We start from the raw sequence: 24,963 nt of genomic DNA on the forward strand, positions 1-24,963 counted from the left end.
TACGTCTTGCGTCGGGTCAGAGGTCACTCTTCCGCCGGAACTAGAATTGCGTACAGCCATTCCCGGAAGCCAGTTATTATAGTTTATAAAGTTAAATATAATGGATATTATTCTTACAAAAAACCCATCGCTTTACTTCAGAAGGCCTTTATTAACCCCCTGGAGCCATATGGATTACTTGATGGATGGATGTGCTTTTTGGGCTTCGAAATCTTGAACCCCATTCACTACCATTATAAAGATTGGAAGAGTCAGGATATTTTTTAATATAACTCTGATTGTGTTTGTCTGAAAGAAGATAGTCATATACACCTATGGCTTGAGGTTGAGTAAATCATGGGATAATTTTCATTTTTGGGTGAACTATCCCTTTAAGGTCCATTCACACCAAGAACGATAACTATGAACTTAAAGTTTTAAAAAAATGTTTATGCTCTAACTCCAAAGGTGCAGTCACATTTCTATTTACTGTTGTTCGACAATTTTTTAAACGCAAAATCTAGTCATTTCAATTAGGAATCCATGTGATTGTGAATTTTGCTTGAGGACGAAAGATATCCCTTCGCAACTGGTTCAGGTTGGTCACAGATTCGCTGCATTGTAAGCTGCTTGTTTGTGTGAGCTGTGCTTCATATATCACTACACTATTGACAACAGACAATGGACCTTTCTTTCTCATAACATTTCGCCAAAATTTCACCAATGTAATCGCACCATAAGAGAATAGTGGAGCCTACACCACAATTATAAGCAGTTTCTCAGAGGATTTATTTTTCAACTGATGAACGCCATTGAAAGCCAGTCAAATCCTTCTTTCTTCAAAGTTTGCACTGCAATTATAGCAGAACATAACTCAAGCGTGCACTTAAGAATAAACATAACGTTATCATCCATTGGTGTGGATGGTAATATAGGTATCATTTATAGTTGGCGTATTTGGTGAGAATGGGCCTTTAAGCTGACGTCAAGGTCATTTACACTGTTTGCCCCCACAGGCCCAAAGATGCCATGCGTGCGCTGAAAAAGAGACTCAACGGCAACAGGAACTTCCGTGAAGTGATGCTGGCTCTAACTGTGAGTTCCCTCACTTTCACATAAAGCAAAGCTGTTTTTTTAGTCTGATGCTCTGCACCTTTAATAATTCATAGTGGCTGAGTACTTCTAAACTTCTCCTCCAGGCCTGCCAGAGGCTATTTTGACATTTAAATAAGGTGTTTTGTGGCTATTTGGATGCATTTTGCTAGCTGGAAGTGCTGTTTTATGCTGTCATCTGCAAGCTTTGGCTTGTGTAAATGATCGATAATCTCAGCTTCTTACGTAATTGTCTTTTCTAGGTGCTGGAGACTTGCGTGAAAAACTGTGGCCACCGTTTTCACGTCCACATTGCTAACAGAGACTTCATCGAAGGTGTCATGGTGAAGATCATCACTCCGAAGACCAACCCTCCCGCTATAGTGCAGGACAAAGTGCTGTCACTGATTCAGGTGAACTAAGTGAGGCGAATGGCTCAATATTCCCCCTGAGCTCTTCCTTTGTTTTAGCAATAATCGCCTTTAGAAACCACCGTTGATGACCGTTGCTGCATTGTGAATGGGTGTGGGGTGTGCAGTAGGGCTAGAGGACTGCCTCTTCATTGGGGCTGGAAACTAGGTCTGGTGGACCTGGTCTATGAGGCAGCTTCCAATTGCATTAATTTTGGTTGACTGGAAGCCATCGCAGAATCAGATTGACTCAGTTTAAGGTAGATGCAGGACAGTTTCCAGAATTTTATTTAGGGCATAGCTGCATTTTATCTACTTTTGCGTCCTCCCAAATCCTATGGTCACATTGTTTTTCAGCCTGTAAAATTTCCCACCATTAGACAACAAGCATATCCCTAACCATCCAGAGAATCTATTCTTCCAAATTTGGCAATTATAGCCATTTTCTAAGTGGTTTTCAACCAGGGTGCCGGAGCCCAATAGCAATGGGGCCTTAAGATGACTCAAAGGGATAGTTCACCCAAAAATGAAAATGTTATCATCATTTACTCGCACTCAAGTTGTTCCAAACCTGTATAAATTTCTTTGATGAAGTATCTTCTTTTGTGTTCTTTGTTTCTTTTGTGAACACAAAAGAAGATATTTTGAAGAATGTTTGTAACCAAGCAGATCTCGCCCCCCATAAGAAAAACAATACTATGGAAGTCAATAGGGTGCCATCAACTGTCAGCCGTTTTAAGGTTATGCATATTTGTCAGTCATACAGTACATAAATGAAATGGGTAAGAATTCTGGAATTAAACAAAATCATAGCATAGTTTATTATTAAATATTTGTATCTATTTTATTTTATTTAAATGATCATATTTTCAAAATGTTAAAGTATGAACAAATGGCTGGTGTAGAACAAGCAACATTCAATTAGTAAAAATATATGAGATTGAAATTGGATTTATTGATAAATATATAAACCTTGTTATTGTGTATTTAATATCTCTTTCAGCTCTCATATAACCCACTGTACATTAACCAATCATCTCTCTGTCTTTGTGTTTCACCCCAGGCCTGGGCAGATGCGTTCAGGAGTAGCCCAGACCTCACTGGAGTCGTGCACATTTACGAGGAGCTGAAGAGGAAAGGAATTGAGTTTCCCATGGCAGATCTGGACGCCTTGTCACCCATCCATACACCACAGCGGGTGAGAAACACGCGACACTCTCGTGGCTCTCGCTTATCTGTTTTCATTCATTTCGCTTTGTCTCATCTTGTGTGTCATTCTAGGGAGTCCCAGAGGTGGATCCAGGCATTCACAAGTACAAAGCACCCACGCAGCCCAAAACAGCATCTCAGGCGATCCCTAAACCTGCAGCTGCTGCAACACCCGACTTAAACCCCACCCAGATTCCAGCTGTATCGGGCCCGATCACAGCAAACCCAGAGCAGGTCACACTCACCTTAGAATAGACTGCTATATGCTATATTCAATGCTAAGCTGAAATGTGGTGAACGGAGGCTCTGTTCCAAAACCTAGTGAGCTGTCTTACTGCTAAGAAGAGATTTTAGTGAAAAGTGCTATAGAAATAAACTTAATCTGATTCAAAACCATTCAAAAGTGTTTTTTTTTTCCTGAAAGAAAATAGATGTTTTTTAGAGTATTACCACTATATTTTTCTATTCATATCTATAGTTTATTTGGAACTGTTTTGTTTGTGCGCACAGATTGCAAGACTGAGAAGTGAGCTGGACATTGTGCGTGGGAATATTAAAGTGATGTCAGAGATGCTGACAGAGATGGTGCCGGGCCAAGAAGACGCCTCTGATCTTGAGCTACTCCAGGTTTGCGAGTTTTCCCACTATGCTCACTCCTTTACGGGGAATATATGCATAAATTATGGTGTATTTTTACCAGAGCTCTGAATTAAAAGAGCAGTTATCATCCAATTTAATTTTACATTTATTCATGTAATTTCTAAAACAAGGCGCAAAAAAGTTACGCACACGGAACGTTAACAAGAGGGCCATTGTCAACTGTCCAAAAGTTTAATAAAACAGATCAATATTTTTTTTCTTTATAGGCTGTTTATGCTTCATAATCAATGCAAGTAATTCTGTTGTAGTTTTACGATGTAATGCTTTAAATGTTAAAGCTTAATTATCATGTAATTATCATCATTGAGTTAAATTTGTAGTATAGCCTAAATTAAAATTAAAAGTTATTAACTATGTTAGGGCTGTCACTAACAATTATTTTGGCAGTCGAGAAATCGGTCGATTATTTTGATGATTAATCGAGTAATTTTTTGTGGTAATAAAAATAGAACTAAGCAAAGACCTATGCCTTTAAAATGATATATATAATAACAATGAGGCAATAATATTTGGTTCAAATAAAGTATAAAAAGCAAGTAATCATATGTAATCATATGGTTTTATAGAACAACACTGTTAAAATACATAATATAAATCTTATGTACATTATGTATTATAACAAATGCCTGCAGAGGGCGCCAACGTCCATTGTGTCATGATGGATATGGCCTTGTTTCTTCAGATCAACACAAGCAAAGATTTTTAGGAAAATAATCCATCTCTGTGAGTTCATATAATGCATGTGAATGGGTGCTGCTGGGTTGACGCTTCGATCATAATAGTAATCCATACGACCCCAGTGGATGAATCACTGTTAGAAAAACATTTATATTTTAAACTCTTTTAACTATAAACCAACTCTCCTAGGAATGTTCACAAGTTCAGCTTGACAAGTGAGTGTGTTGTGAAGTTTGTGCGAGAAGTAACACAGAAGCACAGAGCGTTGACACTTCTCGCATGAACCACAACGCACATACTTCACGTGTTACAACATCTCTCTCATGATTGCTCATGTGACTGGAACAGTTTAGTTTAGTTACAAGTAAAAATATTAGTATTTGTCTCACACACACCTATCGTTTGGCTTCAGAAGACAGTGATTCATCCACTGGGGTCATATGGATTACTGTCACGATCGTAACAATGTGGATTTTCAAGCGTCAACCAAGCAGCACCCATTCACTTGCATTACATGGACTCACAGAGATGGATTATTTCCCTAAAAATCTTTGCTTGTGTTTATCTGAAGGAAGAAAATCATATACATCAGGGACGGCATGAGGGTAAGCAAATGATGAGAGAATTTTCATTTTTGGGTGAACAATCCCTTTAATACTTACTCAAGAATCTACATGTCACCACAAGAGGGTGTAACAGCACAATATTTTAAAACTGAGAAGCGCCTCATCTAGCCTATTGCATGTCTATGACCCTGTGCTTTATATGTTTGTATAGTATGTATTTGCATCATGTGTCTCAGGAGCTGAACAGGACGTGTCGAGCCATGCAGCACAGGATAGTGGAGCTCATCTCCCGTGTGTCAAACGAAGAGGTCACCGAAGAGCTGCTACACGCCAACGATGATTTAAACAACATCTTCCTGCGCTACGAGAGGTGAGCAGAGGTGTCCATCTCAAAAAGTTTCCCTCATCAGCCTTTATCTGACAGCTCTCAGAGGAATCTCTTTACGTCTTCAGGCTGACACGCAACTCTGGCTTGCCTTTGATTTCACTTCCTTTGCTTTAGAGCAGAGCGCACAGGGTCTGAAAACACATTAACATTTCTTTCATCTTCATCTTGACGAGTGTTTTTGATATTTCACCAGCGCTCTGTGTTCTAACAGATACGAGAGATACAGGGTAGGCAGAGCAGCACAAAACAATGGGGTGAGTTTGACACTGCAGTACTTCTTTCTTAACACAAACACAAATCACCATAAAAAAAAGTTAGTCTTTTATTTGTTTTTCATTGTTGAATATTGTTTCTTGTAGGGTACGTATGTGCCTTGTGATAATATTTGTCTGTTAAGTGCCTGCTCATGTTTTTTGTTTTTTTGTTATTTAATTGTTTGCATGATGCTTAGCTGAGAGAGGCAAGTATGATGCATCGCTGTCATGTAGAAAGTGTCCTGCATCACATTTGAACTCTAGAGCTAGACCCTAGAAATTAAAATATTATTCCCCATTGTTTCCTTTTCCTATATATTACACACACATTATAGGCCTTAATTCTGTAGCAATTTCAGCTTTTCCATAAAAAAAGATCTCAAACTCTTTAAAAAAAAAAAAAAAAAAAAAAAAAAAAAAAGAAAAAAAAAGTGTAATCCTCACCAGTGTTTGTGATTTTGGCCGTTTAATATTATGCATTTATAATAATTAATGAATTCATTTAAAAATGTTAAATTAGTAAATATTTAATTTATTTTTATTTTTTAGACATGAATTAGACATGAACTTTTAACATTATTATTGTTGTTGTTATTATTAATATTACTATTATTACTTAGTATTAAATATTCATTAATTAATTAATGCATAATATTATTATATATGTATTATGTATGCATGTATTCTTTAATTATATACATATACATATATATGTATATTTTATATTTATTTTTATTTAATTTGTTTTACATAATATTTATTATATATGTAAGTATAATAATGTACCTTAAGCACATATATATATATATATATATATATATATATATATATATATATATATATATATATATATATAAAATTGAACTTATTATTTAACTTATTATTTAATTATACTATTTAACCTGTTAACTGTCAGTGGCCCACCGGTGGGCCCACAGCCATTACATATTTAAAACAGTTATATTATATACTAAACCTAAACTAATCTTGGCAAACTATATATCATTTGAAAGCTTAGAATCTCTAGTTTTCATATTTGATAAATTACAGAGGAGCAGTAATTTATCAATTTGCAACAAGCATATTTTCATACTCAAAAGGCATGTTCAGACCTTTATTTTGAAATGGCGATGAACATGAAAAATCATTAAAGATTGGTTGAAACATGTTTGTTTTCATGCCGAGAGTTCAAAAGATAACATCCCTTCAATTTTTTGAGAAAAAAGGTCTGAAAATGTTTTTAATAGAAAAAAAAATACATTTATGATTGTGGTGGTGATCTATAACCCACATACATGTTGTTTTTATGTTTATTAGAGGCTGAATTCATATCAAATTCTGCCAAACTTCCCATACTACTTCTATATAGGATGTCTGCGTCATAAATTGTATGAAAATAATTGAAATATATGGTTCAGATCACTCAAACCATATATGGAAATGGAGGCGCCTTTATATGGTCAGTAATGGAGCTTGGTTGTCATCTAGTGAAAAAGTGTGGTACTGCACCCAAACAAAATCTTACTGAAAGCTCATTTTTTGAGATATCAACCTGAAATTTGGAACACAACTTGTTCAGATATTTGGCTTTGATTTCCTTGCAGTTTTAGAGTAAAACTTGTTTTGTAAAATATATATTTTATATAATTAATTTATATAAAATTTAAGTTTGGATAGTGCATTTTCTTGTCTAAAAAAAAAGTGGGGGTGACAGTTAACAGTTTAAATATATATTACTCTAAATTACTTGAACATAATGCAGTGTCCTTGGAAAAAAATATTTAAATAAAAATGCATTGGTATTTAGAAACTATTGAATTGCTTTTTAATTAGCTTTTTTTCTTTTAAAAATTGAGCTGAATTGAATTATCATTATGATGAGAATTCATTTATTATGCCAGTATATCCACCTTTTACAATGAGGTGACATCATTCTACTCACCCTTCAACCATCGAACATTAACAGGACATTTAAAAGTGTAAAGGCATTAACAAATTACTACAGCAGACCATGAATGAACCCGCAGCAATATTATGGACGTGTTAAATATCACTGTAGTAATATATGTCTGTATTATGTAAAATTCTATGCCTTAATCAAAAATGTAATCATAACTGCAACATTGAGTGATTGATATTTTAAAGTTCCGTCATTTTGACAGACAATAAATATTGTTTTCCTGCTTTAGAAAGTAAACACTGCTAATAGGGATTAGAAGTGAAAAGAGGAGACAATTACATTTTAAAGCGTCCGTGTGAAAACAAACCTGGAAAGAGACGTGAGGAAATGTCACATTAAAATACCAAGCGTTACTTTATTCTCTTTAAGTCTGAAAATAGAATATGAATGAAATTTGACAGCTCATTCAGTCAAACTGACGGTTGGATAATGATTATTTGTAGTACAACCTTATCATTTGAAATTGTAGTCTTTTTGAATGGAACTTCCCCAAACCGAAAGTGCTACCCATAATCTAAAATGCAGTCGGCTCGTTAGGAAAAAGGTGGATGTAATAGGTGAATGCTGATTGTTAACTTAGATAAGTAAGTGTTTGTGTGTGTTGTGAATGCACAGGTCCTGAATGAGGCTTCGGAGGAGGATAATCTAATAGATCTGGGTCCTGGTTCTCCAGCAGTGGTCAGTCCTCGGGTCAGCGCTGCACCCACTCATACACCCACATCCACCCTGCAGCCTCCTGATGCTGCTCCTGCCGCCACCGCTGTTGCTGCAAACACAGCCTCCCTCTCTACACAGCTGGCAGGACTTGGTGAGCACATCTTAATTAGGATGACAAATTCAGACTGGAGTACAAATTAATTTATTAAAACCATATTGATAAAAGTATGGTAGCACTTTATGTGATAGTGCTCTTCCGCTTGTACAGTACATACTATTTATATACCATAGTAATTACAATAACTGGGTAATAACTAGGTACTAACCCTGAACCTACCACTAAACCTAACCTTAACCCATATAGTTACCTTATATTACCAGTACATTCTTGGGTAAGTACACTGTAAGTACTAGGGCTGGGACAATACATCGATTCTTGATTCACTGGATCGATCCTGATATTTTCTCTCTCAAATCGATTCTGAGCTTAGTTTTTAACAGCAGATGGCGCTCTAGGCTAGTTTTCAACCGCACACTCAAATGCTCACAATAAAGATTGCTGGCTGAGTCATGTACTGTAAGTGGTTAAATACATTTTCACCTCGCCTCAGAATGCTTTTATGACGCGAGATTAATGTAAACAGCCCACTGCAAACACCCTTGTAATGCGCTTCAACCTTTTCGAACTTTATGAATGATTATTTTAGGTTTAAGTGGTGTATGTAAAGGGACCGGAAGCAAGCAGAGTAACGTTACGTGTGTTTCTAAAGCACGTAGTCCCGTCTGCTGTTAAAAACTAAGCTCAGAATCGATTCGAGAGAGAATCGCAATACATTGGGAAAATATCAGAATCGTTCCAGATTCATTGTGTCGCGAATTGATAATCGATGTATTGTCCCAGCCCTAGTAACTACATGTAAGTGCACAAATTGTAAAATAAAGTGCAGCAAAAAGTATTTAACATGTTTTGTTGTTGTTGTATGGTGAAAGAAATGTTACTTTTATTTCTCTATACAACTTAAAGTTGACTTTAAGATGATTTACTCCCGGTAGATGTGGGCGCAGACAGCGTCAGCGGCACTCTCAGCTCTCTGACCGCTCACAACCCTCAGGATGACTTTGACATGTTCGCCCACACCAGGTCCAGCTCTCTGGCTGACCAGCGCAAAAAGTGAGTGTCCGCTTCCCCACTGCTATGGCTATAGACTTTATGCGCCAGCGAAACAAGCGCTCAGCCACCTGTGTTTGAACTTTCTTTTTTGTGTTAGCTCTGTATATTTCTATGGCATCGCTGTCGAAGAGTGATTGGCTGGTGAAGTGGATTTACTTATTGTATAGTTAACGGAAGTTATCACGAGCATTGTAATGTTTGAAGCGGATGTCATAAATGTCAGTAGACCGGGAAGATTTAAAAATTTGAAAAAAATCTGTAAGATCTTACCTTCATGCTGTGGAATTACAAACCAGAAGACAGAACACAATGAGCACAGTACTGAAAAGGTGCAGGGCTGCATAAAAATCTGTTTTCTTTGCTTATTTTCCAGCGTTAAATATGAGGAACCTCAGGCTTTGGTTGGCCTGGCTTCAGCTTTAGACATCAGACAGCAAAATGCCACCGGGGTGAGTTTCCTACAGCATGTTGTTTCTCTGTACTTTCATAGTGATGAAGGGTTTGTGTGGTGCTAATGGCTGATGAGTTCCTCTGATCACTCAGTTCCTACTTGTTAGTACTTTTAATGTGCTGTAGACCTCACTGTTTCTCAGAAAATGGGGCATTGCACTGTCTTGAATGGCAAATAGAGTGGTGCAGGGATGACGTATTTTTTGTAGGCCAACCCAGTTGTTAGCATCACCCTGGTTCCCTCAACAAAAACCCAATAGGACTTTTCCATTAGCTTTTGAATTATTGCAAAAAATAAGCTCTGTGACCAATAAAAGCTTATGATTCTAACACCTTTTTTTGTTCGTCATAATAATATTCTTCACAAATGAATATAACTTTTATGAGTTTTAAAGTGTAAATGCAATCGACGGAAATCAAAAGCTAAACTTAGGCTATAAACAAACTACACTACGGTCACCATCACTAAGCTTCCGACAAGTCTTTGTCTGAAAATCAGAGTTAGGATAATTTGAAAGAGTGTGATATGAACACAATAAGGCTGTGAAAGCGGACGAGTGAGTAGATGAGTTTATCTGTTCGGCTGATGATGTTTAATGTCAACCTCTGTAGTCCCATTTAGCCACTTTAGTAACCGCCTTTTTCAAGCTTTAAAAAATCACAAAAGTGTAGTACTGATGTATTTTATGTCATAGAATAAAACTTAAAAATATCTTGTGTTCCCCACAGAGCTTATTTCAGGCATTTCACCAAAAACCCATTCATAAAACCCATTAACTTCAGGGCGATAGAACTGGAAGTGCTAAAATGCTAACTTGTTTCCGGGTTTTGACCTACAAAAATAAGGCGTCCCTGCAGCACATTTATAGTCCTCTACCTTTGCATGTCATTCATACTCACTTTTGGCATAAAAATGCTCCTGTTCTTTCTGACTCATATTGGCACTATGAGGTCTCCATGTCAAAACATAAAATTACATATTCACAGTTAGTCTTCAACATGCCACAGCTTGTTAATGCCTAAATTGGACTGGTTAAGTGCTGGCAGATTAGCTTGGGTTTGATTTGGCTGAAAAATGTTAGTTGCTGTCTCCACAAGACCATATTGTTATATAAATTCCTTACAAAATACCACTACAGTTATTGTTGCTACACTAAAATTATGTTGTTTGTATTAAGCTCAATGCCAGAAAGATTTTGAAAGCATCTAACACTGTTTAAGGGTCAATGACAAATGTGTCCACGATACAGAAAAGGAAAAACCTTTTAAAACACGTCAGGTTCTTAGAAATGAACTCATGCATTCATGTTGGTTTGATATGGTTTTAAAAAAACTTTTAAACCATTTTTAAGACAAAATTACGTTTAGTGACTAAAAATGGGAACTGGTGCAATGTAATATATTTTCCTCACACCTTGAATACATAATGAAGTGTACTACACATCTTAATCATTATTTATTCAATATATTTTAATTCCATGTATTATTAATTCATTGAAGGGGTTACATTTTTGGGGAGTCACACTATGTGTCATTTTACAAACTGAACAAACCTTGCTATAAAAAGGCTAAATTATCTGGGCCCCCTCTTTGATATAATTTCCTTTTTTTTCTGCATGTTGGACTTTTTTTTTTTTTTTTTCAAATATTAATAAGCAGTTTTGTTATAATATTTTGTTTTCTGATAAATAATGGTTAAAGCATTATTAAAAGATTTCATTCTTTTAATAATGAAGCTTTTGTATGTTATAGAGTGCATTTGTCTCCGCCCCCCCCCCTTTTTTTTTTTAGAGGCGCTGGTTCCGGAAGTATTTTTCCATTAATTTCCCCATAGGGATTTCAAAATAGTCTTCGTTAAAGCATTTTAAGCCATGAACCAAGCCAACCAGCTATGAGGTAAATCAGAACACTACAAACTTTGAATTGAAGCAAAAAAGTATTTGAAAATCGGACAAAAATACAAAAGTATAAGTCTGTGTAAATAACCGCTTTAGTGAGGGAAAGAACTACAATCCCATGAAGCATTGCGAACAGCATAATTGAATTAAAAACAAAATTAAGAATTAAAAGAAATTCAAAAAGGTTGAATATATATGTTTAAATTTATATATATATATAAAGGACTATATATATATATTTGAAGTTATTTATAAGTTTAAATGTATTTATATAAATTTAGGTTTATTGCAAAATATGCATATGTATTGAAATAATTAGAGATTTTTTTGCATTTGCATAATTTAGAGCATTTTGAGAGCGTAGGGAGACCGACTCAATTACGTCAGTTACGATGCTTCATAGGAGTGGGCGGAGCTAAAGAGCTCTTTGGATGCGTTTTGCTTGCCTCTGATTGGTGGAATTTTCTGTACAGCATCATGGGTAATGTAGTTTTTCACCAAGAATTCTGCTGTTAAACATGATTATTTTAAAAATAAATTTAAATAATGCAGGCTGACGGGTTCAACAGAAGCAAATATTATCGATTAATAACCTCATAGCTTACAGTAGGTCTGTCTTTAAAGGTTTATAAGTTATCATTAAAAAATTATTTTTCTATGGAGAAAATGAATGGAGTTTTTACTTCGGGAAACTCTATAATGACAGATCACCCTAACAAAAAACAAAAAAAAACAAAATCAAAACAATGAATTTTACTTCAGAAATACTATCATCCTTTAAAAGGTTTATTCAAGTCATTGTATGTATAATTTGCAATTATTTCTGGAAAAAAATGTATTGATCTGGGCACAAAATAAGATTCCATATAATTTTATTAGTGATATTTGCCAAGGCAAGAATGACTGTTATTATTGCTCATACATGTTTTCACTTAATATTAAGAATTATTATGAAATCTTCAAGAGTGAAATTAGGAAATCATTTTAGACTGATTAGATCTCTGGTACCAGACATGCTTTGTGTTGAAATCGACCAAAGTTACATAATGGTTGTGGATTAGAGTTGCAATGCATAGCGATCAGCCCATGGGTCAAAGTTTACACTTCTTTTTCCCCTCTCTTTTTATTTGTTTTCCCACTCCATCTACCTTAGTTCATTGACTCAGAATTACATTTCTCTTGCCTTATATGACACCCGCTTCAGTTCTCCTGAAGATGGAGGTGGCATGTCTCTGTGCTTATTTGGGTTGGGTGCTTTGCTCTTCTTCATGTGTGTAAGGTGTTTTCTGTTGTTGATTTAGCCGAATGTAAAAGGTCCTAACGCTGAGCTGGAGCCCATAGACAGCTGGCTCATTACCCAAGGAATGGTGAGGATTTCACCAGAACCACTGTCCCCTCGTGTCCACCCACCTCCGTCCACTTAGCCCTGACCTCAGTCTCATCCCTGACACCTCCCTCCACCACTAAAAAACACCCACAGTAAAAGGGAGAGCCGCTCTCTTAAAGCCTGATTTGATTTGCGGAGGAGTCGACTTGCATGTGTTAAGAGATCAACCAAAAATGAAAATTCTGTTATTTTCTTGCCCTCATGTCGTTCCAAACTTCAATGCTGTTTTTTATTTTCCATGGAAGCAGCTCTTTCTGTACAACTAGAGTTCATAGTGACCACAAAAGCACCATGAAGGAATTGAATATACCACTTTTATGGTCTTTAAGTCTTTATTTTCTCGACATCTCTGATCTAATAACTCTTCTATGGTTCCAGGGCCGTTTCTGGGCTCTTCTCTTTGCTCTGTCCCTTTTACTGTGAATCACTTCATAACCTCATTTCCATCACAAGTAGGAAACACCTACGCTGCGTCCGAAATCGAATACTTACCTATTATATAGTATGCGAAAAACGGTGTACGCCAAAAGAGTAGTCTGAATACATAGTATTCGAAAAACTGTTTGGCGGAAAGTCCTCAGATTTTGACCTACACTACTTCCGCTGAGATTTTGAAGTGCGTATACGATGGACACTTTACTGTCCCTTGAGGCCACAGGAGGGGATTTATGAATGTAAGTGAAGCAACGCAAGTGACGCTGTTAGGTCATGTGACAGTAACAAAATGGCAGATGTAGAATTCATACCACCCATATTCTTACTATATAGAGCATACTTTTTTTAATGGTCTCAAAGTAAATTCAAATTCAAATGTAGTACCTGTTCAGACAGTATGTGATTTTGGACGCAGCACTACTTTTCAGAAGAAAAGCAGTATCTTTCATCATCATACACTAGCTAGACCCTGGACTCTAACAGGACTTAACACAATCAAAATCGGCCCTTGGCTCATGGAAGGTTCTGGATCTTGTATTCTGTAGAACTCCAAACTTAAAGCTGGAGTTTCAGGAAACATTCACACCTGAAAGTCCCCAAAAGTCATTCATTTTCATTCACTGCATTTACACGTGCACCAATAATGTTATTATTTCCAATAATCAGAGGTGAACGTGTTTTCACCAAGTAGAACATGATCCTGAATCAACATCCTTGCTGATGCTGGAACAACATTCCAATCAACCAATCAGATTTGAGGGACAAGTTTACAGTTTATGTCAAGTTTAGGCTTACAACCAGGGTTAGGTGCTTCTGCATCAGTGTTATTCACCTATCATTTCCCTCTGATTTTAGGGATAAGTTATGGGTAGGGATAGGGTTAGGACTAAATTTTTGGACAGGAATGTTGTTCCAGGATCAACAAAACATGTTGACCCAGGAACATGTCTTACTTGGCAAAATCATGGTGACCCGTCTTCAACACCCCAAAAATATGATTCCTTTTATGATTACGAAATTGCACATGAAAAGTTATTTGTGTACGTCCATGCTCACTTTGATCAGAGTGAAAACAATGCAATTAAAGTGTTTACATGTCGGTTTATTACAATTAAAAGCACTGTACGCCATATATATTACTGCGATTATGAGCTTAATCGCATCAACTTGATCAAAGTATTGCATTTACATGCAGTAAAGCTTGATCGCAATATTGCCTAAATATCACTTTAATCGCATTATGAGGGTACGTGTAAACATAGTCAATGAGAGTTGCTGATCCGAGGTAAAAGGAGCAACAGTGACTGTTGGCGATGCATTGTGGGCGTATCCAGTGACACAACAAAGTTTAACTTTATGCAAATGAGCTGCTACACAATCTGACGATTACCAATAGGAGTTAAGATCTGTCTCCAACACTCTTTCCCCTCAATAATGTTAGTTTTTAGTGTCAGTCACCCCATTTGTGATCAGATTGGCCATATGTGCAGCCCATCAATAACGTTAGGGCATCCGGCAGTATGAACACTTACTTTCACCAAAAATACACAGTTCAAAAGTTAAGGGTTGGTAAGATTTTTAATATTCTCTTATGATCACCAAGGCTGCATTCATTTGCTACCGTTGAAACAGTAATATTTTGAAATATTATTTACAATTTAATTTTTTATTGTAATATATTTTGAAATCTAATTCGTTTCTGTGATCAAAGTTGAATTTTCAGCATCATTACTATAGTCTTCAGTGTCACATGATCCTTCAGAAATCATTCTGATATGGTGATTTGATGCTCAACATTTATTATTATTATCAAAGATGAAAACAGTGATATATTTTTTCCAGGATTCTTTGATGAATAAAAAAGTTCAAAAGAACAGCATTTATTTGAAAAAATAAAGACATTGATCACTTTTGATCAATTTTATGCATTCTTGCTGAATAAAAGTGTACATTTCTTTAAAAAAAATCTTGCAGACCCCAAGCTTTTGAACAGTACTGTCACTCATAAAGTCGCTGTCAGTGTGAATGGGCTTTACACTGTCCAGTAGTCTGGTCCTCGCTTATAGAAGGTCCTTAAACTGGACAGCTGTGTGGTCAGAGCCTTTCCTCCTTCATAATCTTCATCATCACTACTATTAAAACTACCCACCTCACCCATTAATTCACGGTTCTGTTCTAATAGATTTATATTTAACATGATTTATCTTAACCAAAATAAAAAAATGACCTAATATTATGTATCACCTACTCATTTCCTATTATTACTGTTTAAACATGTTATTATACTAGTTTAGTCACCAACACTTTGAAATACACTAATGAATGAATAAAAATTATGTAGTGACCAAAAAAAAAAAAAAAAAAATCAAGTATCCTTTATTTATTTTTACTCTTTGTCTAGATTCATGCTTTTGCACACACTTTATTCTCTGGACCAACTTCATGAGGAGCATCCTGGGATGAATTTTAAACATTACTGATGGAGTTCACATGTATACTGGCTACTTTTGGCTACTTTTTTCCCCTCTATCCTTTCCAAAAAGCATCATTTTTAGTTTTGTAAAGAAATTCATACAGTGGCACAATTTAAGTTTGTCCACAAAACTAATTTCAGAAAGCTGAATAGCAAATAATTATTTGTCCAAACTTTGGACTGGTAGTATTTAAAGTGCCCCTCTTATGCTTTTTCAGATATTGTCTTTCATAAAGTGTGTAGTACAGCTGTTTGTGAATGTAAAGGGTCTGCAAAGTTTCAAAGATCAAAGTGCAAATTATAGAGTTATAGTCTCCCAAAAGAAAACCGATTCTGAACTGCCTAAAACGAGTCCTCTGTAATTCCAGTCTTACTTCCTACGTAGGTTTGTAACACATATGAATTATGCCAGCCTATGGTCTTCATTGGCTGCCTGCAAACAACATCTACTTTGACCCTCAAACACTGTAATTCTAGCTGAGACTGAAATAGTTTGATTTGTGTTGTCGACATGTAGAGAAGTTTCTGCACTGCGAAAGCAAATCCACTCTGAGGCACTTCCAAACGATGAGGACTGAAACTGATATGGTAAAACCGACGCCATTGTTCGTAGTCACTGTGTTTCAAGTACTGAGGAAGATCCAGAGCTGAAATTCAGATATGGTAATGGGTGTTTAGTTTCCGACATGTGCATTAAACGGTAGACCAATCACAACAGACTGGGCCATCAGAGCAGAGCAGCTCTCAGAAAGAAGTGGTTTAGAGAGACTGAATCCTGTATCGAACCATTTCAGACACTGTGAGAAAAGACGTGATGCTTCAATGTATATTATGAGAAAATTAAAGTGTTTTTTTGACCTTGGTACATGTAAACATATTGTTAGAGACTCCAAAACTAAGAAACATTTAAAATAGCATAATAGGGGCACCTTAAACTAACTTCAGTAAAGACCATCCTTTCATTGTTTTATTCTGATTCTTGTTCTCAGAAGAAATGACACTGCAAATAAATACATATTGTGCAATAAAGTATGTAATGTGCGAAGTGTCCAGCAAATAGAGCCCTGTAGGGGGAGCCCTTGTGCCGCTGTTCTGAAATTGCTGTTAAAAAAGCAACCATCTGTTTCACCATAATCTTATATTTCTATGGATAAAAGGCTTGTCTTATATTCTTTCTGACACATCACTGCATCTCTCCTTCAGTGTCCTTTCATTTTTCATTCTCACAGCATGTGAAACTGTTGCTCCAGCTCTATGTGCAAGCCGTGTGTGTGTGTGCAAGTGTGTGAGGCGCGTGGCTCGCTTCGGCATTGATTGCATTTTTTGTTGTTGTTATTTTCCTCTCAGACCTTCTGGTGATTTTATTGTTTGTGTTTTTGTTTGTTCGGGATGTTTTTTGTTCTTTCGTGGCTTTGGGGGTCTTTGGTTTGTCCGTGGCTTTCGCTCCATAGATTCCCGTATCGCAGTCCTCTGTCATGGATGACATTGAGGAGTGGCTCTGTGCCGATGTGGTGAGACTTCTTTACCTTGATTTCATTCTCTCTGTTTTTGTTTCCATGGTAACACCATGTCATCTTACTCACTTTCATTTATCCAAGTCCGTTTTGTTCTATTTTTGGATTTTTTTTTTTTTCCCCCACCTCAGTAGTACTAATCATTCATTTCCACCAATCATGTTATCAGTCCCCCATATGCCACACATTCACATGATACTAATGAACATTAACTAGGGATAAATTATTACCAATTTAGTTTAGTCAGTTAAAGCTCCAGAACGTTTGTTGGTGGTGTTGGAGCGTCATTAGATGCAGATAAGAGTGATGCTGTTGAATGTTGCAGTTCACTGGTGCCGGATGCTTTCCTTCATCTGTTGGTTACTGTGTTGTGTTTGTACTGATATTCAAATAACTGTGTAGTTTGTTGAAGTCAATAAATGTCATGTGATATATGTCCATTGAACAGTGTTGGGGAAGTTACTTTGACGCAAACTACAGCCATTCAGAATTAGTTTTGAGGTAAAACTGAGCAACATTTTAAATAGCCAATACCAATTTAATGATAATAAATTAGATGTAAACAGAATTGCAGAAATTAAATGAAATTTTTAAACAATATTTACTCAAAATTCATACACATTTCCGATGTTCAAAACCTGAAACATTTACCATCGCATTTTCCAATTAACATCGTAATTGTTAGATAAGACTATATAACTATAGACTATATAACTATGTAACATATACATAACATTTAAAAAAAAAAACAGCTGTATTTTTCAGGTACAAAAATAATTCGGACCTCTGTTAGGGTGGCATAATCTGGGTTTTTCCTGGGTCAAAAATTGTCTTCATTGGTGGCGGACAAACATATTTTTATGTTTGCTACGTAATATTAACTCATCCTATTTATTCATTAAATAATATATGATCACGATCAGGATAGCTCATAAAACAAGTACTTAGAACTATTTTATATTTAAAAATCTGTGTGAAGTCACGCATTTAAATATGGCTGTCGACCCAGAAATTTTGCAATGTGTAGTTATGCTGTGTTCCAGACAGATAGGTTTTTGGATTTTTCCCACCTCCTTCTACTCAAAGCCACTCAAAGTCGGACATTTGCCATGTAAACTCAGGGTACATCGATCAACCCTGACCTCAGCGAGACGCGTCATTTGACGTCACATCCACGATGTCGGCACGTCCTGATTCCAATGAATATGAACGTGAAAACAGACTTTAACATTAGAAGTTAAGTTCATGTAATGTTACCTTCGTTTTTGCTTTTCGTCAAGCTAGTTTTTGCTTTTCGTCAAGTTTTTGCTGTTTCCAAAGCTATTTTATGTCATTTTTATTCTATTTTGCCATAACTGCATATGCTCTCATTGTGTCATGGCAACATCATGTGGTCAACATGTGAACGTGACACAGTGACTGGAAATCTCTGAGGTCTGAAGTGGGACATAATAATCAACGAAGCTGTCTACGCTGTGCAATTAATCCCTTAATGACATAATGTTTATGCTTTGTTGGTTTATAATGAAAGGATTTGCAAGCATGCAGAACTCACTGAACAAAAACTCTGCCTTTTTGAGCGGATTCTGACTAACTTAAATCTGATTGGCCATTGCGTTCACACACTCAACAGATTGTAAATGTTGTAAATAGAAACCATTCTTTACAGAGCGCTTACACAAACACTTAAGGGAGCATTTTAAAGCGCCGTGTAACAGTACTGGAGAGCGACAGCTATCGTCACATTAAATGATCAAATAATATTTTTTTTTTTTTTTAAGAAATCAAAGGGTCAAGGTTAAGTCATCATTTACTCACCCTGGTGTTCTGTATGTCCTTCTTTCTTTTTCGGACCATAAAAGGAGAATTTTTAAAAAATGTTCTGCTTGCGCAGCATCAAGCTTTTTAAAAACGCGAAACTATCACAGAATTGTCCGATGGTACACATGTCATATATTACAAGTGTTCTGGGGCATTACGATAGGGTTTGGTGAAAAACAAACCAAAATTTAATGTATTATTTAATGAAAATCCTGACCTTGGCCATTGGTATTCTGTGCACGGCTACGTGAAGATTAATAAAACTGCCACTTGTTATACAACTCTCAGAAACCCCCAAAAAGTATCCGAGTACTGTCTGATGACAGTCAGAATGACAGTTACAGATGTTAACGCGATAACTTTTTTTTGCGACGAACACAACGGATATATTCACAACGGACATACAATACGGTACACGGATTGTATTTTGTGTCCCGTTATAAATAATCAACCGAACCAATTGATTTGATGAAATAAAATGGATTTCCCCAATCTTCTTATTATAGAACATTCTAGGAGAATGTGTTTGGTCACTGTTTGTTGTAAATATTGGCATATTACTGGAAAAGCTAGACTATTTCAAAAACAGCTGAGCTACTATCACATGGAATAATGTAGTTAAGTTAGTGTCATTATTTTCAGTCAGTTTCTCCCCAACACTGATCTATCGTCATAAATAATATGGAAAATGCATATATATGTATCTGTGTTTATAAAAATGCCATGTTGTAAAGGTGTTTTCCAGCTGAATGGTAGGTAGTTGTTCATTCTGTGTTTGTGGCACAATGTGCATATAAGTAATAAAAGTGACTGGTCTGACATGTAAATAATTTTGTCCTCTTTGCTTCCTTAAACAGAAAGGTGAAGAGGCAGAAGAAGGAGTCACTAGTGAAGGTACACTACAAGAGCTAAACGTTTGGATTTTAACTGTATAAAAGTCTAACCCTGCATTTTTCTCCACGTACGCTATTCTGTTTCACTCAGAAATGTGTTCTATTACAGAAATATAAAATGGGTAGGAATTGCCGTTTCAAATTGACCAGTTGTAGAAAAACCTGTTGCACACAATCTACTACATGCCTTCTGTCGTCTGATTGATAGTTTATACTTGTTTAGCAAGTTAATGGCCTTTTATTATAATTGTAAAAACGTCCCCCTTCTTTTTAATGTGAAATATTTACTGATTTTCATAAAGTACATGTAAGATTAACTTTTATATTGTTAGTAATATTTCAAGACTGAAGCAACTTAAGTTTACGTGATTATCCATACATTATTTTTTTTTAAGAAAGAGTATCAAATACGATCCATCAGGCTTTTTGTTCATCTCTCAATCATAATTGTATTATGTTGCATTATATGCTTTAAAACTATAGAGCTTTGATCATAAGACTACGTATTTATATATCATCTCACTAAGATTGAAAACTATAGAGTGACAACTGATATTTATATCCATTATATGCAAGTAGTCGCTATACTGTTATAAAGATCTTACTTTTTGGCCATATTAATATCAGCAACTGCACCAAAATGCATATTTTTGCTCAGTTTTTAGGTGTTTTTTTCCTCCTTGAGGAAGATATATTCTCACTATATCATGCTATAAGCCATAAACCTGATGTATCAGCATCAACTAAAAACACATACAGTATGCTGACTTTTTATTATTATTATTATTTTAGATTTTGTCTGAAGGTTCACTTAACAGCTCCATTTTTTCTCCTGGTGTCTCTTTAGAGTTTGACAAGTTCTTAGCAGAGCGGGCCAAAGCTGCAGACAAGGCTTCACCATTGGCCGTTGGTGGAGAGTCCAGACCCCCCGTCAGCGCATCGAGCAGCAGCCGCAGGAAGACCGAACAGACAGAGGATAATCTCTTTGCCTTGTAGAACACTGACGGAGAGATGCGGGTTCAGCCCAGTGACCGCAACCATTTTCCCTCCAATTTCTTTTACTGATGTTATACGGCAGCAAGACCCCTGTCTAATATCCCCCGCCTGATAGAGCACTGTGAGAATCCTGCTTCATTACAGCTTTAACCGCAACCTTTAAGCTGAACGGCGCAGTCAAGCGATGGCTTAAGCCAAACATGTAGCCAAAATAAGAGAGCTTATTCATTTCGAATAACAGATATGCAGTCGAATAGAGCTGTTTGGTTTTGTATTTATTGTTTAGTAATGAACTAATGGTCTTAAAGATTGCCATTCCATGAGGTTATGGTTTTGTCAGGTGCATCCGTCCTTTTGTAAGGGTGAGTCAACTATGGATTGTGACTCAATCTGTTCCCGTGGTAAATAGAGCAGGAAAACATTAGATCTTAATCAGGCGTAGGAGCACAGAGACAACCGTGCCAACGGTGCACTGCTCGGTGAAGGAAAATGGCTACATTCTCGTAATCATAATGTGCGAATTACCAAAGACAGAAGAATAAACTTGTTTTCCATCGATAAAGGTTTTTGTTAAAATATGTTGACTCTAGTTGAGGTTGTCTAAGAAGCCATTATAGCCTGGTTTAAAAGCACTATTTGAGGGCATTTTATAGCGTAAATCTACAGAGCCCCACACATGATGTGTGAAAAAAAAAAAAGTATATTATGGCCTCGAATTAACAATATGTATTTCGTTCCCATGACTAACTAATATGTCAGCACATTTTATAAATTCATTCCCTCATTTTAGGTGCATGATATAATAATTCATTCCCTCCTTTAGTTAAATCAAAAATCGTGGGTAAATCGTGGGAACAAATTCTTAGTTTGTGTCCATAATACATATATATATATATATATATATATATATATATATTTATTTTTGTCCACGTCATGTGCGGGGCTCCTTATAAATCAGGTGTCTACAGTGATAAAAAAAAAATACAAAAACATATGCTTTTGAAAAATGCATCTTAATTTTGGTTATAATATATGATTTCTTAGAACAGGTTCATTAAAAACAATAGCAAGAAAGACGTGGGTCATATTTCATCCCAAAATTAAAAGATATATATAAGATTCTTATAAGAAAATTTTATTTAATATTTATACTACCGTTCAAAAGTTTTAGGTCAGTAGGATTTATTTTATTTATTTTTATATTTTTAAAGAAATTAATTTTATTCAGCAAGGACACATTGAATTGATCAAAAATGACAGTAGAGACATTTATAATGTTACAAAATATATAATAAACGTCAAATAAATGCTGTTCTTTTGAACTCTCTATTCATTAAAGAAACCTGGAAAATTTTATAATTGTTTCCACAAAAATATGACGCAGCATAATGGTTTTCAACATTGATAATAATCAGAAATGCTTCTTGAGCATCAAATCATCATATTAGAATGATTTCTGAAGGATCATGTGACACTGAAGACTGGAGTAATGATGCTGAAAATTTAGCTTTGATCACAGGAATAAATTACATTTTACGATATATTCACATAGAAAATAGTTAATTTAAATTGAAATAATATTCATCTTTCAATAATATTGAAATTTCAATAACATGCATCATCAACCGACTAATCTTACCAACCCCGAACTTTTGAACGGTAGTGTACATACTCTTAAAAATGTGTTTACACCAGAAGTGTTTATACTTTTCTAATCAATTAACCTACAAAAATTATATTTAATTACCTTCTATCTTACTTACAGTTGACTCTACATATTTAAACGCTGACAGGAGAAAGTATTTTAGCAACAAAATAATTTACCTCTCATTAAATGGCAAACCAGGCTTCATTTGCTTTACACAATTTTCTTTTGTTTTTGGGGTGATATGTGACAGAAATTTCTTTGTAAGATTTACCCACTTACTGCATCTTATTGTCAGATTCCGCACATTTGGCAGTAAAGCTGAATGGAATTTTTTGCTTTGTGCTTTGCTAGACCTAACCAAGAATTATATTAGCCTAATGGCTTTTGTAAAATATGTATCCATACATATACATAAATGTGTATATACAATAGGGAAGTGTGTATAGTACATAAGGTTTATATTAACTTTGGTGTAATGTGTAAATGTTTAAAGGTACACTATGTATTTTTTTTTTTCCAGTTCGAAATTAGCAAAATTTAAATGAGTCAATACATCATCAATCCTTCTTCCAAACATGTTTTTGATTCACTATGGTAAGCCTATTATAAGTGTTTATATTTTAGACCTGTCGGGATGGTTTTCACAGGAAATTGCGTACATAATTGCGTCACTCGCCTGTGCATGTGTTGTCATATCTGTAAATAGAGAAAAGTTGCTCCGGCGACTTTGATAAGTGTATGGTGTGGGAGTGGCAGAGGTTAGTTGTCACAACAAGCAAAAAGGTTGACTTGGAGCCGCTAAATCTTGGGAATCACCCATTTTAAACAAACTCCGAACATAGGGGAGTCTGCTGGCAAAAACAGAATGTGACAGAGCTCGTAATAAAACAAGAATCAACATCAGCTTGGCTTTTCAAAGATGGCAAGAACTGAGGGATTAGAAATGTTGTAAAAGTGATGCAGAGATGGCGTGAGTAAGTTATTTTATTGAAAAGATATATTGCTCTCTAACAGAGTTCATTGTAAAGCGTTATCTATTGTGAAGGTTTATATTCATCCGCACAAGCCAAAGCACATCCAAAACAATGTTCTTCAGCAAAATGCACGCAGTTATTTTTAACCACTAGAGGGCCAAAAGTTACATAGTGTACCTTTAACTGCATCCCTCTTTTTTGTGATTCGTCATGAAAGATATTCCATGTGATTTGCAGGATCGCCGTTGGTTTTCATTCCAGTTTCTAACAGCTGTACCGTACAGTTTTATTCATGCTAAATGTTGCACTGCTATCTTCCCAACAACTTGAGGTTAATGTTTAAGGAAGATGTTCACTTCAGTCTTATATGTATATAAAGTAACTGCAGCTAAAGTCATTTTACAGTCCAAGACCTCAAATGCTAAACAACTAATGATGGGAAGGCAAGGGCTTAAACTTTGTTAATCTAACCTGTTGCAAAGCTCCATCATTCCCCCATAATCGGTCAAATCGGCAGATACATGTGTGAAACACTGGAGGAGTGTATGTGCTTTACTTGAATTGAAGGCGTAAGTCACTGTGGCTTTGATTGAAATGAAATTACAGCATGTTGAAAGCAAAATCAATAATGGTCTGATGAGTTTCTTAACCAAGGCCGTTTAAAAGATATCTATGAACAGCATTTGTAATGCCATAATGTAATAATAAATAGATTAAAGTTAATCTGCAATATCTATTTTTGATTTCAGCCTTCTAATTACTGGTAAGAAGGAGAGTGTAAAACCTGTTAGTAATAACTTGCTTGCTCTAAAGAGCTCTGCTTTCATCATTATTGGGATTAACTGCTTAAATCAATGTTGCCATTGTGTGACATTAAAAGTCTTAACTATTTTGATTATTTACCTCATAATGTCTTAAATGTATTTTAGAATAATGACATGTAATAAAGTTTCCTATTGTCAGATTTATTGTTTAATCCAAACTATTTTATTAAAGTGATTCATTTGCTTAATGCAAACATTTCCCATTCTGCGTGATTCATTTTAACAAGCTTTTCTAAATCTTCCACAATTTTAAGGTTAGTTTTAAAAAAAAAAAGGGAGGGGGGGGTGGTATTGACTATTTTTACAGCAAAATAATTAAACATTTCTCAATCTGCCTCTTAATGTATTCAGTCTTTACTGTCTGTTCAACTTTTTGTCTTACAGTTTAGTTAAAACTTCATCGGTTGCTTCCATGAGATCAACTATCAAACTTAATTTTTAAATTGATAAATGGAAAAGGCAGTTGGCATGAGGTTCTGAAAACGACACATTGTCAGTGGTTATATTGGGGTAAGATGACAAATGCCATACCATATATTATTATTGCTGTGATTATTATGTTTCTAGCATGTTGTATGTTTGGCAACAGTTCTTCTAACCCTAATTGATGGAGTGTGTAGCGTTTC

The 24,963-nt window shown here is 35.6% G+C and overlaps 1 protein-coding gene across 6 annotated transcripts in view; it reads left to right on the forward strand.

Moving 5' to 3' along the window:
- The window catches only part of LOC127508298 (TOM1-like protein 2), a 53,440-nt gene extending 28,909 nt beyond the window's left edge, over nucleotides 1-24,531 (forward strand). For 2 of the 6 annotated variants that reach the window (XM_051886069.1, XM_051886066.1), the window contains exons 3-16: nucleotides 996-1,074; nucleotides 1,335-1,484; nucleotides 2,545-2,679; nucleotides 2,763-2,924; nucleotides 3,201-3,317; nucleotides 4,831-4,964; nucleotides 5,194-5,236; nucleotides 7,812-8,004; nucleotides 8,907-9,024; nucleotides 9,398-9,473; nucleotides 12,674-12,739; nucleotides 17,119-17,178; nucleotides 19,860-19,896; nucleotides 20,743-24,531. In XM_051886069.1, the coding sequence (XP_051742029.1) occupies nucleotides 996-1,074; nucleotides 1,335-1,484; nucleotides 2,545-2,679; nucleotides 2,763-2,924; nucleotides 3,201-3,317; nucleotides 4,831-4,964; nucleotides 5,194-5,236; nucleotides 7,812-8,004; nucleotides 8,907-9,024; nucleotides 9,398-9,473; nucleotides 12,674-12,739; nucleotides 17,119-17,178; nucleotides 19,860-19,896; nucleotides 20,743-20,891 (1,519 nt within the window). In that variant the 3' untranslated portion in view covers nucleotides 20,892-24,531. Of the gene's footprint in view, nucleotides 1-995; nucleotides 1,075-1,334; nucleotides 1,485-2,544; nucleotides 2,680-2,762; nucleotides 2,925-3,200; nucleotides 3,318-4,830; nucleotides 4,965-5,193; nucleotides 5,237-7,811; nucleotides 8,005-8,906; nucleotides 9,025-9,397; nucleotides 9,474-12,673; nucleotides 12,740-15,595; nucleotides 17,179-19,859; nucleotides 19,897-20,742 lie in introns of all 6 variants that reach the window. The other 4 variants (XM_051886072.1, XM_051886071.1, XR_007928767.1 and 1 more) reach the window with 3 other exon arrangements.
- The last annotated feature ends 432 nt before the right edge of the window (nucleotides 24,532-24,963 follow it).

This window comes from Ctenopharyngodon idella, chromosome 3 (genome assembly GCF_019924925.1).
Source record: "Ctenopharyngodon idella isolate HZGC_01 chromosome 3, HZGC01, whole genome shotgun sequence".
NCBI lineage: Eukaryota > Metazoa > Chordata > Actinopteri > Cypriniformes > Xenocyprididae > Ctenopharyngodon > Ctenopharyngodon idella.